The sequence below is a fragment of the Parus major genome, chromosome 4 (genome assembly GCF_001522545.3).
Source record: "Parus major isolate Abel chromosome 4, Parus_major1.1, whole genome shotgun sequence".
Classification (NCBI taxonomy): Eukaryota; Metazoa; Chordata; class Aves; order Passeriformes; family Paridae; genus Parus; species Parus major.
The window spans coordinates 45,147,865-45,164,682 of record NC_031771.1 but is presented as its reverse complement, the minus strand read 5'-3'; the positions used below and the strand labels follow the sequence as shown (position 1 = coordinate 45,164,682).

Here is a 16,818-nt window from a genome sequence, read left to right as displayed (position 1 = left end):
ATGGATCCTCCTTGTTTTGGCTTCCCGTGCCTCACCTAAACTGCTGAGAACAAAACAATTTTCAGTAGCTCCTGCCTCTTTCCCTTCAATCTTTGTAAGGAGTGTCCTTGCAGAATAAAGAAATGCTTCTCCTTCCTTACCAACCAGAGGAACATTTCCAAGGGTCTTCACAGAGATTCTCTTTTTTATTTGAGAAGAATTTCTTTGAGATGTCAAAATGGTAAATATGACGTGAGAGAGAAGTAAGGACTGAGCAAGCAAAAGAGAAACAAGCATAATACTACAGTCATTCTTCCCAGGGGAAGTGCAGACTAGGTTAGAGTTAATCATATATTTGTTTCTGATTTTCAAATGTTTCATTTTATCCTATCATACTCTGAATGGCATAAATGTATTAATAAGAAAATACTGATAGAACTTTCAGCACTTGATAAACAAAATCCAATTAGACATGGAGAGATAGCGATCTTCTTTCAACTCATTTGAACATATTTTTCATTTATTTGAAACAAATTTTGCCCTGGCTGACTTCACAGCATTGCTGTGCCCTGTTGAACAGGAGCTGCTTTTACCACAGAGTCAGAGCTAGATGTGTATCACACAGTTTGACTCTAGAGGCCACAGAGGCTACAGGATCTAGCAGGGACCATGAGCCCTGGGGAGATAACCTGTTCTCTTATCAGGCTCAGGTCACCTGTGAGCAGGCTGTAGCCTGGTTGTGTGTGTGTGCTGGATGAGCAGCAATAAGGACACTGGGAGGAGAGTGCAGCTGAAGTCTTTGTACCTTCTGAGCCTGCCGATAGCTGAAACATTACAAAGAGCAGGGAGAGGCCAGGTCGGGCCCTGCACTCCTTTGCTGTGGTATTATAAGTATTTTTTCTGCTTTGAAATGAAACACTTTGATATCTCTTGAACAGCAGTCTGTGCAGAAGATATGTGGAAAAGCTGTAGTGGGAGAAAAAGAGACATGATGTTGTGTTGTATTATTTGAGGAATGGAAAGGGTAACAACACACATACATGTGGTCTCAGAGGATGGAAAGGTTTCCTTCTGGTTTTCCACATTTTAGTATTCTGCCTAGTGATTTGAGGATAAAAGGAACAGTAAAATATCACATGCAGTATTATTATTACTTTTGTTATTTTCCTCCGACATCCCCAGCATTGATGTACAGTCTGAAAAGTACACATGAATTACAAAGATATATAAATACACTATACCAATATCTGAGGTAAAATTGCATTCTGTATCTATTTTACACTACAGTTGAACAATTTTGAGGGTTTCAACCTTTCAGGGGGTAAAACTGCGCTATTTTACAATCAGCAGTATATGTTGTGTTTGTAGATAAGAGATAAGAATAGCCCAGGAGCTAGAAGATCAAAGAATTCAAGTCATTGCTGGATCATAGCTCTTTGTAACTGTGCCCAGCTCCTCAGAGTTATCTAGCCCTATGAAATGCAAACAGAAACAAAAGAGGTGTCTCTTGCACTGTGTCACGACAGGAGCCTGGGCTCCTACACAGATTTTGGAAACTGATATATTCCTGGAGCTGCTGCTTGTGGATGGGGTGAGTTACAGCATGCAGCCCAAGTCACACAAGTATTAGTGCTATTTTAAAAGCTGAGAAAAACAGTGATCTGACCACTTTTCTGGAGAATGCAAAGCTGGTATCTGTTTGGGAGTGTCCCAGACTCTCTAGCTTCCTTGTTTAGGAGTGCAGCCCTTGATGGGCTCACTTGTAAATTGTTATCGGTGGGCTCATGCTGATAGTCATGAGGATGGCTGCTGGTGATATCATTCCACCGCCCTAAGGGGTACCAAAGATGACAAGTCCTACACTTTATAGTCCTTTTACACTGCCAAAACTGCATAAAAATAAGCGTAGTGTTATTTTAAGAGACGGGCAGTACATGCTTTGACTTAATTTCTTCAGTGCTGTGTTGCAGAAATCAGAGTTCATTCTGTTGAGCTTTTCTAATATGCAGTTTTCAGAATTTAACAAAGTTCAGAATTTTACCAAATATATAGCACTGGGTCCTTGAAGTCAATCAAACAGGACTGCAGTTTTAATGTAATAAAGTACTAAAGAGAGAGTGTAGATCCAAATTTATGTGTGCACTGTGCTTTGCTGTGTGAGAGCCCATTAAAGGCTGGACTGCAAACAGTGAAGTGGAAGAGGAAGGAATGTGATTTCACATGAAGAGTGCACACCATACTTGGGGACTGCTTGCAACAGCTTCAGTGTGTGTAAACAGATCTTAGTTGTCCAAGAAGAACGTTTTACTTTGGTAGATGGAGTCTGTGTGTTGGAAGAGGTCTTCTAACCAGCAAGTTGATTCTTCCTGCAAAATGGCATTAAATTTTTAATTTGAACCTGGCAACTAGCAAACAGAATGGACTTGTTCACAGCACCACTAGCATTGCTCTGTGTGGTTATGATGGCAAATATTGTGGTTTTTGCTTGAACGTAGACCTTCAATCTTCAGCTATCTCATTGAAATGTTGCATGGTTTCATATAAACAATGACTTAATGAAAGTTATGTTTTTCATAAAATGCTATACAGTTTTTCAAACATGCATATTCTCATGGAGTATCATGTGGAAAAAAATTGAAACATTTTGGTCATAGCTTTTGGCTTTTAATTCATCTTTCGGAAAGTATTCACTAATTTTAGTATATATTTTAGAAGTCTTTTAAAATACAAAAGCTAGTGAAAGTTTTTAAGTCTTGCAGAAATTAAATGCTTAAATTTTGGTGCTTTTTTTTTTCTGCAGAACTTCTTCAACAAGAAACTCATAGCTGTTTTCTTATCTTCATTTTCTGAGTGTAAAATAAAACTAGAAATTTCAAACCAGATTGTCATCAGATTACTATTGTTAATTCAAAAGTCTTCTTGCCACTCAGTTATTAATACAAATTCAAGCTATAAATGATGTGATGCCAATTATGAAGTAAGCAGCTTAATCTAAGGTTTTTAGATGTGCAAGCATACATACAAAATACATATATATGTATAACTCATTTTCTTCTGTTCAACATTTTTGTCAGATCATGAATATTGCATTTACTCACTGAAACATCTCTGGCACAAGGTTTTTAATGTGCTCTAGATTCCTGCCTCAGCCTACTTAGTGAAGCAGATACTTCTGCCAGTCTGATAGTATCTAATTACAGAGCCAAGGGGTGCATAATTCAGCAGAACACTCTGAGATGTTGAAAGATGATATTGTGAGCCAGGGAAGGGTATATCAGCCCTTGATTTAGGTCACACAAGCAATTCCTTACTGCATGAACAACATGTTGAGTGTTCTACCTGAACATGGTAAAAACCTTTAAAAATAGCATATGTGATTAAGCATTTCAGCTTTTATCAAAGTACTATACTATTTTTTTCATTTATTATTTTGTTCTTTAAAAGAATCAAATGTGGATTTGAGAGTGATGCTTTCATTGAAATTAATGATCTATGTATATACATGGAAACAACTGTTCTTTTCAACCAGTGGGTTAAAACACATGTTTATACTTTCTTTCTAGAGAGAGGATTAAAAAAAAATGCCATGACTACTTTGGTAGTGTTGCTCTCATGGTTTTCATTTGCAATCAAATAAAAATTAAATTAACACCATGAGTACAGTATTCTTACTGACAGTCTTGTCTGTTTAGTTGTTTGCAGACATGGTCATATACAAAGGTTTCCAAAAAACAAATTTCACCACTGTTTTAAGAGCAATCACCTTATGTCCCAAGGAATAGGAGTGGTCCTTACACTACAATCAGAAAACCATTGCCTTGGACCACTAATAGCTATTAGTCACACTGCAAAAATACCCATGTTAAGTGGTTTGGTCCAAAGATAAAAAAAACACTCAAAGTCAGGAAGGCAGACAAAAATGTCATAAAATGTATTAAAGAAAATCTGTAGTGTTTACAGAGTGATTTATGGAAGATATGCTGAAGAATCAATTTAGTATTGTTATTCAATATCTAATTTTATAAACTCCCCTCACAAACAGAAGAGAAATATCTGCTCACACTGGCAGGACTGGTCAGGGCCAAGGTAACTATGAGACCAATAGAAAAGCATGGACACTTCTGCAGCTGCTTCAGTGGCAGCTGGACCCAAAAGTCAGGGATAAGATAAAGTCAGGGCAGTCTGAACCCAGTGATATTCATGAGAGATTCGTGGCATTTATCTGGCTTTCAGAAGCACCATGGAAACACCTGACTGTTGTAGTGTTTTTTCAGAGCTACTGAGAAGTCTGTTATTATTGTCGAGGCAACTGTTATAGAGAAAAAGTAAATTCTCAAAGTCATGTTTTAGGAGTGTGATTCTCAAATATTTCATATTTCTGAAGCTCTAGTTATATACAAAAGGTTTTTTTTTTTAAGTACACTCCAAAATTTTTTAAACAACATGGAGATTTTCTGTAGTATATTTGTTCTACAGTTACAATGACTACTAGAATTTCTTTTAAAAAAGGTTCAGGATGTCTTATTTCAATGACCTTCTCTCTGTTTTATCATTTACTTTGTTTTGTTTTACTGCCTATGTATTTTTTTTTTGTCATATTTCCCATGTTTTTATATTTACATTTAGTGTCTCTTACTCTTGCTCTCTCAGTATCCTGACACTTTAGGTTTTGGTTTATCATTTGGTTTTGGTTAGGTCTGTATTTTCAGCCCTTTTCCAGTCCCCAGCATCCTTTCATTTTGTTGCTCATCTGCTTGCTCTATTAAGCCTTTTCTTTTTCAGCAATTTCTTCCTTTAGTTGTGCCACTGGATAATGAGCTCACAAGTTTAACCTCATGGACGACATCCCTCAAGATATACCCAATAAAGGGTTATATTTAGTTGCAGCCATGTGAGATGCACACCAGTGGGATGGCAGAGGGGTGGAATTCCCCGAGTTGTACATCAGGACCAGGATGGATGGCTCTTTGAACAAACTGGTCTAGTGGGATGTGCCCCTGGTCCTGACAGGGATACTGGAAGTAGGGGACCCTTAAGGTCCCTTACAGCCCAAACCATTCAATGATTCTATGATTCTATGATTTTCCAAAGCCCTGACTAAAAACAAGTCTGGGAAAAGGCTGAGTCAGGCACAAAGTAAGTAATGTTGTGGTTTTTTCATGTTCAATCACAAACAGGATTGAACTGGTGAAGCAATTACTTTTTCTCTCTAGACAGAAATAAAAGGGCAGCTGTTTCTCAGGCTGGAAGTAGCAGCTCTGCTGTGAAGTGATGCAGCTTATGGTACTGTTGTTGCTGCTACTTGATGCTCCCAAGAAAAATGGAAGCTCTTCAGACTGAGGCAGTAAAGCAGAATGTTCCCTTAGACTCTTGGAGAGATGGTAACAGTGGGCTGTTAAGGGCTGTAAATGACGTAGAGGATTGTTACTAAAGTAACTAAAATATTTCCTCCTGAAAACTTAAATCCCTTCCTTGGAAGTCTTTCCATACAGGCACTTTCTCCGAAACACAGCCTTTGCCCACGTGCGCAGGGTTTCCTGTATGACACAATAGTTGCCTCCTTAGGCCAAATGGTACCCATAAATATTGCTTATAAATAAAAAAAGTAAAACCCCTTGCTACAGTATTAGAACAGTAAAATAAAAAGCAGACCTATACTTGGAAGCTTCCAGGTGTCCCAGTGGTGATGGGCACACCTGTCTGGATTTCTGTAATTTTTATAAAGTTAATTAATTAGGAAATCTAGCGGGTAGATCCGATAGAAGATTCAGTTGCCCCAGTAACCCAGCCCTGGATCACAAACCCTTGGAGTTGGGTTCTTTGCCCCACTTCTTGTTATGACTTCTCAGATTCTGATTGAAAAAAAAAATGTTCTTCTTATAGACCCTCTTCCTGAAAATGAGACTAAACAGTATTTCAGGAATGTATGACAAAGTTAGCTTATTGTTTTAATATCTAGGGTAAAGGGTAGGAAAAGTACTGGAGCTACAGCCATGCATTAGCTATCTAAAAAGCTACAAATATATGAAAAACATCTAAAAAGCTTAAGGATCATAAGCTTCTTGCTTCAAAGAGAATTCCACCTACAAGAAGTGCAAATAATTGGTTAATGTAAGTTGCTCAGAATCTTTTGGTACATTCATCTGTCCAACTTCCACAGCTTTACTAAAGTTTTGTCATGCCCATTAACCAGAGAATAGGCTTCTGTTTACTTTCACCTAGAGTTTTATGTGCATTTGTGAGCTGCATGAGGTGATTCTAATTTCAAGTTTGCAAAGCAAAATAGTAAAAGTTCATTTTCTAAAGTGTCTTTTCATTTGTTTACATGATTTCTTATTTATTATGCTTTTGCTACAATTCCAACCTAAAAAGGAAAAGTGCAGTGTTTACTGGTTTATTTCAAGAGTGTATTCTGGTAATTAAATGTTACACTTTGCAACCTCTATATTGCTTAGGGAAATAAGAATTAACATAGATTCTTATTATAAACCACCTGTTGTTCATTACCAATGTGGTTTTCAGACAGGTGACAAGAAGGATTTCTTTCTATGGTAAAAGTCCTTGCAAGGACAAGTCGTGTACATTTATAGCACAGAAAAAAAGGTTTTTATAAAAATTTCTCTGAAGAATTATTTAATCAATGTCCTTGATACTTTTTTTGCAGGGCAAACAATGGTATTTCTTCACTGCAACATTAGGAAAATAGAAAGGAATAAACATAAAAGTGACTCTGTACACCCCTTCCACTTGATATCTTTCCGGATCACTTTACAACTTTCCATTTTTCCATCTCTTCAGCTGCTTATTTGTATGCTGTAGGGACACCACAGTCCTGATGCTTCACTAGATAATGACTGTCTGTACCTGTGCTGCCAGCCTCTGGTGTCTGGGAACAAGCAGCATTGGAGATGAGAGCTATGGAGGAATGAGAGCTATGGAGGAACAAGAGCTGCTCATCCTGTTGAACAGTTCTGCACTTCAAAATATATTGTCAGTCCAAAGAGGAAGAAGTGAGGAATATGTGAAATTTTCTAAGTAATATTTCAAGAACTTCTTTTGGTTACTTATGAAAACACCAAACTCCTCTTCCTTCAAGCAAGCCATGTGTAGTTACTAAAATATTTTGCAGTATTTATGTAGAGTACTTGCCTTTTATGCAGAGAATGAGCTAATTCTCTCACTTGGAATGTGTGAACAATATGCTGGAGGAGAGTCAATGCTGCAGTAGCAGTATAACGGATTTTCAACCTAGAAAACAGGCTGCAGAAAAGTAGCCCATTTTCATAAAACTTGTTCCTAAAATTGAATTTCTGACATCCATTCTAAGAGAAAAAATATTGACCTATCACAGCATGGTTCCTTTCTTGGGTGGGAGATGAAAGCCATGCCTACATATGTTGGCAATGACACTCCCAGAGCTCTGTGAGTGATCTGTGAAATGCAAATAGTTTTCCTGAGAACTCTACTATATGAAGAACCTTGTAAACCCCTCTTCAAGCAGAATATATGTTCAAGGATATCCTTCTCAGGGATTTTTTTTGGTATTTAGGTAGTAAGACAAATCATGACTGTCCATATCACAAAATCTGCAATTGCATCTGCCCAATTTAACAACCATGTTTTTGTAGTTAATTCATGAGATGGGTAAAAAATTATCTATTCACCCATCAAGGTTCATTTTCCATGCAATGCTACAGTGTAGTAGAGGTAACCTTGCTTTTTATTTTGTAACTTGTGTTTTGACTCCTTGACTGACTGATGAAATAATTACATATAATTTGCTGAATACAATGGATAATTTGGAAATCTTGGAAATGCATTACCACCATTTTAAAAAGCTGGGATTTTAGTTATATTTTTAAACACAATATCTTTGCTTAGAAGAATGATTCTCAGGCTTCTTGAAATCTACCATGCTCTCTTGGGCAAATTAATCCCTGTAGTATTTACACTATCTAATTGTTGTCAACCTAGAAAGGAAAGAAACAGCATAAACTTTTACATATTAAAAAGTGGTGTAAAAAAAAATCTGAATTGTAGTGTGAAAGTTTTTCCAGCTAGCTGCAGTAGGTTTTTGATTGGATATTGAATACACAAAAAAAAAAATATACTTTTTTATTATTTGGGTGTTAAAGGAGTTTATTGTGGAACTACATTAAAAATTAGGGATGCATCTGTACCTTCTGCAGTCATAATCTAGTTCAGCATGGAGACCTAAAGTATTCTAAGTTAATATTAGATCATGGACATGCTAAGGCTTAACTTAGACTCTTGTCTTGAAGCAGATTTTCAACAACATCTTAGCTAGTAAATTTAGTCTTAGTCTGGGTACTATCAGACTGTGCAAACACAAGTAACTGTATTAACAGAATCAGACATCAGCAGAACAGTGTCAATTTATTCACATTTGGAAGTCCACCAGGATCTAAAATATATCTGTTTCTTGAAAATATATGTTGACTCACCATCTCTAAGACATTCCAAATAAGTCAAGTAGCACCTTACTTAAACAACTTAAACTGCCTCAAGTTGCTGTTTTCAAGAACTTCCTTCTTCCTGTTCCATCTTCACATTTGAAAAAAAGTTGAATGTTGGATTGTGTTTTTAAGGTGCTGGGTTTATTTCTTTGTTTGTTTGTTTTTAATAATATTTTAAATTAAATTACTCAATACTTGGAAGATAATAACCCTTTGCTTAATGTAATGGGAACTATTTTTTTTCCAGGTCTCATCCGTCCCAGAGTTTGGCCGCATAGTAATTTATACCACCAGTCTTCGTGTGGTGAGAACCACTTTTGAAAGATGTGAACTGGTTAGAAAGATATTTCAAAATCATAGAGTTAAGTTTGAAGAAAAAAACATTGCTCTGAACAGTGATTATGGAAAAGAACTAGATGAAAGATGCAGAAGTGTCTGTGAAGTTCCCTCACTCCCTGTTGTGTTTATTGATGGCCATTATCTCGGGGTAAGTAAAGCATGAACCTCTGTTTTACCTTGCAGTTGGGAAGAACAGATGAAAATTTTGAGGAATGAGAAGCAGGATTTTTAGAAAATTGCCTACAATGCTGCAGCGATGGCAACAATCTAAGACAAAAATCCTTCTGTAGAAAGCACTGCAGAGATCCTCGCTGATAAGTTTGATCTGAAGATGCAAAAGATAACCAAGGCGAGACTACCAGGAGGGGAATAAGAGGCAGTAATACATCTAAGATACTATCTGTTTCTTAAAAAATATCTTATTTTGTGGTTGAAACCATGAAAATCTAGAGAAATTGTTTTTTCTCCTTGTGAGATTGACCCAGAAAGATGAACACACAGAGCATAAACCTGTCATTTAGTAATATCTGTGTTGAATTAGAGACCAACACTTTGGGGTGTCAGACTTCAAAAATACATTTAATTTTATATGATGTTGTCTGTATCAGGAACTATAATCAACTGAACATATTTTAGATACAAAATTGGTTAATACTTTTTAAAAAACCTAGCTGTAGAAGAGGGAGAGGAAGAGTCCAACTCTGCCCTACTGTAGAACATAAACTCCAAATAGAAAACTGAAATCCCCATTTCTACACTAGTATTCTAGGTCTAAAAGCCTACTGACATTCAAAATGTCTTTTTTATTAAACCTATACTTTTGAAATGTATTTCTCATAGACAGAAAAAAAAAATCAAAAGAAAAAGATTCTGGAAAGTGGCACAAAGAAAACAGCTTGAAATCTTGGAGAAGGTATTTGTCTTGATTGGTGAAAGGCTAGCAATTAGTACCAACTGCGAGACTGTGATTTGTGAAGGCAAACTGTATTTAAACACAGTGAGGTTGCTGTGTTTCCATCATTTAAAGCTTTCATTTCCACAAAACATTTAAGTAATAAAATGCAGTGTAACCAACAAACAGGGATAATAAATATTGGGCTTATATGAACACTTTCTCCTCTTTTTCGCCATCCCTTCCAAGCTTTCCATGTGTTCTGCATGCTTACCTGAGCATTATAAGAAATGCATTTGCTGTCATAGGCCTTGCCAGACCACTAAAGCAGCTGTAAAACCACCTGTGTGCAGAATATTAGCAGAATACTACTTCATTGTAGAATATGCTTTTATCAAAACTCTGATTTGGAGAGTTCTCCAGCAGCCAGGAGCAAAAGTGTTACATTCAGGAGAAGTTTAAAATTCAACAGGATTCAGAGGAGATTTGCTCATCTAATCATTATGTTAAAAGTGCAACTGGTGAGTTATGATTGACTCCAAGAAAATCTTAGTCCATGTATGACCAATTTGTCAAAAGAATTCAGATAAGATACTGAAATTGATTAAATAAATTCTTTGCTTAACTGTAGGAAATGCCTGGATACAGTCATTTTGGTATGATGGATGACCCATTAAGTTGTTTTTTTTTGTGGTTTGTTTTTAAAGATTGTGAGAAACTTGCTTTCTAGAAGAGGACTGACAGTGTGAAAAACAGTAAAATCTCATTAAAACTCTTTAAGTACTGCATGAAACTCTTTGGAGAGGTATGGAAAAGAAGGCTAGTGATTTAGGAAGATACCTTTCTATGGAAGAGACAAATCTACCTCCTATAGTTAAAAAAAAATGAAATAATTTGGTCTTGTTGGTAACAGTGGCTATTTCTATAATATGTTTTATAATAATTAACTTCTGAAATTCAAATGAAACACAGAAATCCCAAAGCCTGGTGTGTCAGTAAATAAATCAGGCAATACTTTCCTCTTTTTTCTTTTTTTTTTTAATATTTATTTCCTGAAAAATCCCTCTCTGAAGGAGATGTCATGTAGCAGTACAAGGGGGAATCTGTATTGAGCTATGCAGCTTTCAGTGAGTAATAAGGAGAAAAAAAAACAGCCCTGAAATAAAATATGAACAGTTTTGAAAGGTGGAAGATTATTATTGAGATAAAAGTAACAAAAGCACCAAAACCCAGCATATGTACATCTGATAGAGTACATTGTGCCCAAGTTATTCAGAAGCATGGACAAAGTTGCTTGAGCACTGCAGGCTGTGGGGATAAATATTCACAGTGCTGTGAAATTTATCATTGTCTGCACAGGGACAATGAAACAAATCCATGACTTGGGCAGTAGCAATAAAAAAATCATATTTAGCCCCTGTCAAGGGAAGTACTGCATGCTGCAGTAGAGCAGGGCTTTTAATCTCATTTTTTTCAGGATTGAATCATTGTATTTCTTGACACACACTTTCTAAATATCAGTCTGTCAGGAAATTGCTGTTTCTTTCTGCTGCATGTTCTTTATTGGGTGATCTAATCCCTTCTTTTCACCTGAGGTTGTCTCCATCTGAAATGGAATTATGCCATCTGGTGGGATACCAATGCAGAATAAAAAATTACTTCCAGAAAACAGAAAGCCACACATAAAAAAGTGATGGAGCATTCATTTACTGTTATAAAGGCATTCAGAATTGTTAATGGTTTATGTTATGCAAAGATCCGCTCTCCTGGAAGAGATGCAAATAAAACAGAAAAATTGATTCATTCTTTGTAAATAGGTTAACTCACAGCAAAATATTCTAAAAATACATGCATTTTCTTTTTCTACTTGAAATATACTATTGAATTTCGGAGTTCACTTGCCATACAAACCTCCTTGATTTTTTCAGGTATATGAATTTAAGACTTTTTTTCTGAAGAAAATACCACCTGTTTAGTTTTCCCAGCTATAACGAATCCAAAGCAGCATGAGATTTATAGTAAAATTATTTTACACATTGGTTATGATCTTCTCCAGAGTGATGAGACTCTTTTTGTAAGTGACTTTTAGAAAATACATGTGTAAAATGTTTTTTTTGTGAAAAAGGAATTGACAGTTTCCTTTTATCTGATTTCCAGCGACCATATATATTTAGTAGGTCTCTATAGCCTCTGTGTTTTGTTAAATGCATTCTTCTGGTATTCACGTGGTGGGAGGATATGAGTGGCTCTGTGACAGTAAAACTATTATGTAATTATTGCATTCAGTCACCTGGCCTTTTCCCACCTGTTTCCTCCATTTTGCAGTTTAAGGTGTCAGGAAATGCAGGGTTCAATTTTTACACATCAAACCTTTGACACATCAACCTTTCCCATTCTTTGCCCACCAAATCCAGACTTTCTGCTGCTGGTGCTACACTGCAGCACCAATTTTCTCTGTTTGTGGGCTGATTTCCAGGCAGTTGTTGGTACCCTCTGTGTACCTGCTGCCAAGGGGCTGTGAGAGGTGTGGTGGGACCTTGCTGATGTGCTTAGCAAAATAGGAAATAGAGCACAGAATTTATCTGTGCTGCAAATGTGTCCACAAGAGGGATGTGGCAGGGACTTGATAATTTTTCTCAGTATATAAGGAATGATGTGGAAGAGTGGCTGCTTCCCAAAAGCCACAGGTATTCTAGTAAAGCCAAATGCAGAGCCATATATCTGTGTTTATTCCTTGATGAAATGACATCCTAGAAATGGTAATGGTTTATATTAGAGATAGGTAGCAACAGACAGGTTTATTGACAGGACAAAGGTGGGGCAGTAGAAAACTTAGTGGACCATGTCCTAGTTCTACAGTTAATGGGAATTATATATGAGAATTTAATATTTGAAATATAATGTCAATTACTGCATGTTCTCAAGGGATAATTGGGAAGATAATTTTATTAACTAAAATGGTCTGGAAAAATTGTTGAATGATTTAGCCAACTCTGTTGCATTTTCTTGCCAAAAGAAGGGCAAATACCTGACTGCAACCTCTGTACTCCTCCAGCACAGTAGAGATTCAGCAGAGTTAGTAGATAAAGGAATTACAGGCTTCTGCCTTGAAATTTAACTGGGTAACAGAACTGAAAACTCAATTTTCCCTGCTGATTCTCTAAAGATTATGCCCACTGTCCCTCATGCTCCTTTTGTTAGTCTCTGTAGGGACAGACTATTTAAGGTTTCACATACCTTTCTGACTGTGGACTGAGCACAGCCTAGGAAGAAAAAGAAAAGCATCACTTTCTGGTCAGAAAGCAGCCATTGATGTACTTGGCAAAAAGGCAAAAAGACTTTCTACAGAGAAAATAACCTTAGTGGGGTGTCATAAATGGACCTTTGAAAGGTTTGGTTGCCTCAGCTTAGATTTTGGGCTACACACTTGTAGTCTCAGTAGTCCCCAGCAAGGTTCTGTGAGTGGTTGGACACTTTGAGGTATATTAGAGGCACACGTGTTCCCTGTGCTCAGCAGCAGCTTTTCCTGTACCTCCCAGAATCTGGGGGAAGTGCTGGTCAGGAGCTGGGGCTGACCATGGGCAGCTCAAACAATGGCACATCTGAGACGTGTGCCAATGTTCCACTGCACCTCAGCCCTGTGCCGGTGTCCCACCAAGCTTCTAATTAATGCTGGGAGCAAACTCAAAGTCAAAATTTAGCAATCTGGATACACAGGGACCAGCAAACTGGGACAGCACAATGGCATGAACTCACCATGTGGTGAAGATGAGGCCAATTTTCCTTGGCAGCAAGTAAGCCCTGCGTATCTGTACCTCAGTTTCCTCATCTTTTGTTGGCTTCTGATTGAAAGTGTCTGCAAGTGTTTCACCATATCCAGTGTTCAACAAATTTGGTAACATAAGTGAAGTATTCAAATGTGGCTGTGCAATGAGAAGAGAGGGGAGCAAAAGGTTCTGTGTTCTCCCTGTCACTTTAGTCTGCAGGTCTCTTGACATTCACTTCCAGGAGGAAAAATATCCCCAACACTCCAGGGGAGCCTTGGTTCAGGACACAGAAACCCTAAGAGTAGTCAGACTAAGTTATTATTACTTATTGTTTAGAGTATTTTCATTACTCTTTTTCTCTTTGTGTTATACATTAGGCATATTATGCCTTAATTCAATGCTCAGTTGCCAGAATATTTGAAATACAATCTCCTCTTCTCATTTTACTGCATTCTCTGATGCACTGTATATTTATATAATTGCAATTTTTTGACATGATAACTATAAATATTCTGTCTGGAAACATACCCTGTAAAATAAAGGGAACACAATCAGAATTTCTAAGCTGTGTCACATTTTACAGAAAAGGCAATGTGATATGTCACCTGTTAATGAACTTCAGGCATTACTATCAGACCTGTGATTAGATTCTCCTCTCCTTCTAGCTTTACTAAGAGTGACCTAATTGCAATATAGTTAATGTGAGTCAAATTTGTCCTCAGCCTGTTTAAAATTTCAAGACCAAATCTTCTAATCATCTCTGTTTTTTTTCATGATAAAATGGCTGACATTTTTCATCTTTTTCCTAATAGGGTGCTGAGAAAATTTTACTAATGAATGAATCTGGGGAACTGCAGGATCTCTTAACCAAAATTGAGGTAATTCTATTTCTGAAAATAAATAGATGAATATACATTTGTTACTTGTAATCAAGTAGATTTTCTTTACCATTTCCCTTTTTTCTGCTCTAAACTGATGATCCCAAATGCTTTTTTTGATTTACTATTTTTACACCCTGTTTTTGGTTGGGGACCCTATAATGTTGAGTGTGTCCTAATCTTGGGATAAAAAGTACATTTATAGGACAGTGTCAGACTACAGGAAATTTATAATGGCTCACTGAATACAATCACTACTTCACTGCCTTTTGGTGGTTTTCTTTGTGTGTTTGGTTCGTTTGTTTTTTTCTTTCTCTCTGCGCGTCTCTCTCTCTCTCTCTCTTTTATTTTTTTTTTCTCAAAAATGAATTTGCTACACCTGCAAGAGGCAGCCAGGTTTCTTCATTACTGGAGATGCAGAAAGTGGTTTCACAAACTGTCCTCTGTTCAAGGAGGCAATGGCCATTGTTTAAGAAATTGAGCTAAAGCAATTTTGCTTTGTTTTCTTGCCTTAATTAGTTATTTTAACTACGTCTAAAGGTATCTCTATATTTACAAGCCTAACAAACAAAAATTAATGTAAAGATTAAAAATATTATTCTCTTAAAATTTTAAGATTATTTGCAATAGTGTTCAATGAAGTAAACAATGATCAAAAATTATGAAAGACGGGAGCACACCTGAAATAAAAATAAATGTTAATTTTACATTAAATATTTCCAATTGTTGTCCCTGGATAAGCTGATAGTAATAGGAGCTGTTTGACTTGTGAAGAAGAACAGTAAGTTTATGAGCTACAGAAAAAAAAGAAAAGAATGTCTTGTTTACATATTCATCTGAGTTTTCAATAGATAAATGTTATTATTAATGGGTTTGCAGAAATATTTTCATTTTTCTTGATGGTGCTCCAGGTTCTACATTCTCTGTGGGTATTTTATTATACTCTGGTAATGATTTGTCACTAATTTTTAGTGGTACAAAATTCATCAGACTAACACTAGCAGGAATTGTATGGACTTTTGTTCTTTCTTTGTGGATAAACCTGCAAAGTTCTTACTCAGCAGGGCAATGCTAAAACACGCGGTGGTAAGTACCCAAAATGGCTTACCTTTCCTTTCTCTGATTTGAACTTTAAGGCAATCATTAAATAAACTAGACACATTTTCAGCAAGTGAAACTTAAGAATGTCTTTGGAAACTCTTCTTCTATGCTCCACTGTCTTTAATCCAATAAAAAAGAGAGTAAATTTATTGTTTTACTTGGGCATTGGGACAATTGAGAGGCCTCAAGCCTTCCCTGAAGCAATTTTCTCTGGGTATAACTGCTGAACATTGATGATCCTTCTTCTTTATGCTTAAAGCTTCAGCATTCTACACCCATAAATTTGAATGCACCGCTTCCTTGAGTACTACTTGTCAGAAGCTATGAATTGTTTTTGGATATCATCAGCTTTAACTGTAATAGGTATAATATGCTCAGTATGAACATGCAAATGCTGAAAGTCATAATATATTAATATACAGCATAGAAAACGTAACATCAGCATAAACTGCCTGGAGTTTGGAGTCAATCATCACAGTACCTCCTAGATTTAATCTACCTAAACAACATCCAAGTAATGCATGCAAGCTATCCTTTAGCTTGCTATTTTGGCAAATATAAATGAGGCAGGCTCCTGAGGTAAAAAGTGACCAGTGGACCTGCAGTGAGCCTCTCTGACGTTGCATGTGGATGTGACCAAAGGAAAAGACAGACTTACTGCTCTTCCATGGTGGTTTGCCATGGGATGGGGTGGTGGGTCTTGCCCAAAATGGGAACCAGGATATTTTTAGCTCTCCTGGAGTCCTCATTGTCCTAGACCTTATGGTGGTTGATGAGGTAACATTTTTGTCTTTCTTTCATTCTTTGAGCAGAGAGTCCAGCATCCTCAAGAGTGCCTCTCTTGCGGAGGCTTTGGTTTCCTGCCGTGCTCAGCGTGCCATGGGAGCAAGATGTCCGTGTTCCGGAACTGCTTTACGGACTCGTTCAAAGCCCTCAAGTGTACTGCTTGCAATGAGAATGGGCTCCAGCGCTGCAGGAGCTGTGCAGGCTAAAGATGGCATCTCCATGTGTTCAAATTAATTTTATGGTACTGCACCAGTTTGTAATATGATTTTTTTTTTTTTTTTAAGTTAATCCATTTATCCAAAACAGTCAATAAAAGTTCATTTGTTGTATACTTCTGGTTTCAGCATTTGAGCTTTTTAATCTTTGGTTGTCGATCATACAATGAACTCTAAAATACATCTTTCTAGTTTCCTTATAGACAACTTTGTGGTCTGTAAAACTAATCACATTATGTGAATTCTTCCTTTTTCTATATGTGATCATCAGCAATCATATGTGTTTTTGAGTAATGCACTCAAAATTGCAGCAAAATTAAGTTTAAACTTCAGATTATTGAGTAGTGCTGCTTTCAAAATCAGTAGGAATAATGATTTCATGAT

The 16,818-nt window shown here is 36.7% G+C and overlaps 1 protein-coding gene across 1 annotated transcript in view; it reads left to right on the top strand.

The window, feature by feature from the left end:
- Positions 1 to 16,517, top strand: part of GRXCR1 (glutaredoxin and cysteine rich domain containing 1) — a 36,475-nt gene extending 19,958 nt beyond the window's left edge. Inside the window, exons 2-4 of the mRNA XM_015623628.2 lie at positions 8,704 to 8,943; positions 14,267 to 14,332; positions 16,246 to 16,517. Coding sequence (XP_015479114.2) covers positions 8,704 to 8,943; positions 14,267 to 14,332; positions 16,246 to 16,425 — 486 coding nt within the window. The 3' untranslated portion in view covers positions 16,426 to 16,517. The remainder of the gene's footprint in view (positions 1 to 8,703; positions 8,944 to 14,266; positions 14,333 to 16,245) is intronic.
- The last annotated feature ends 301 nt before the right edge of the window (positions 16,518 to 16,818 follow it).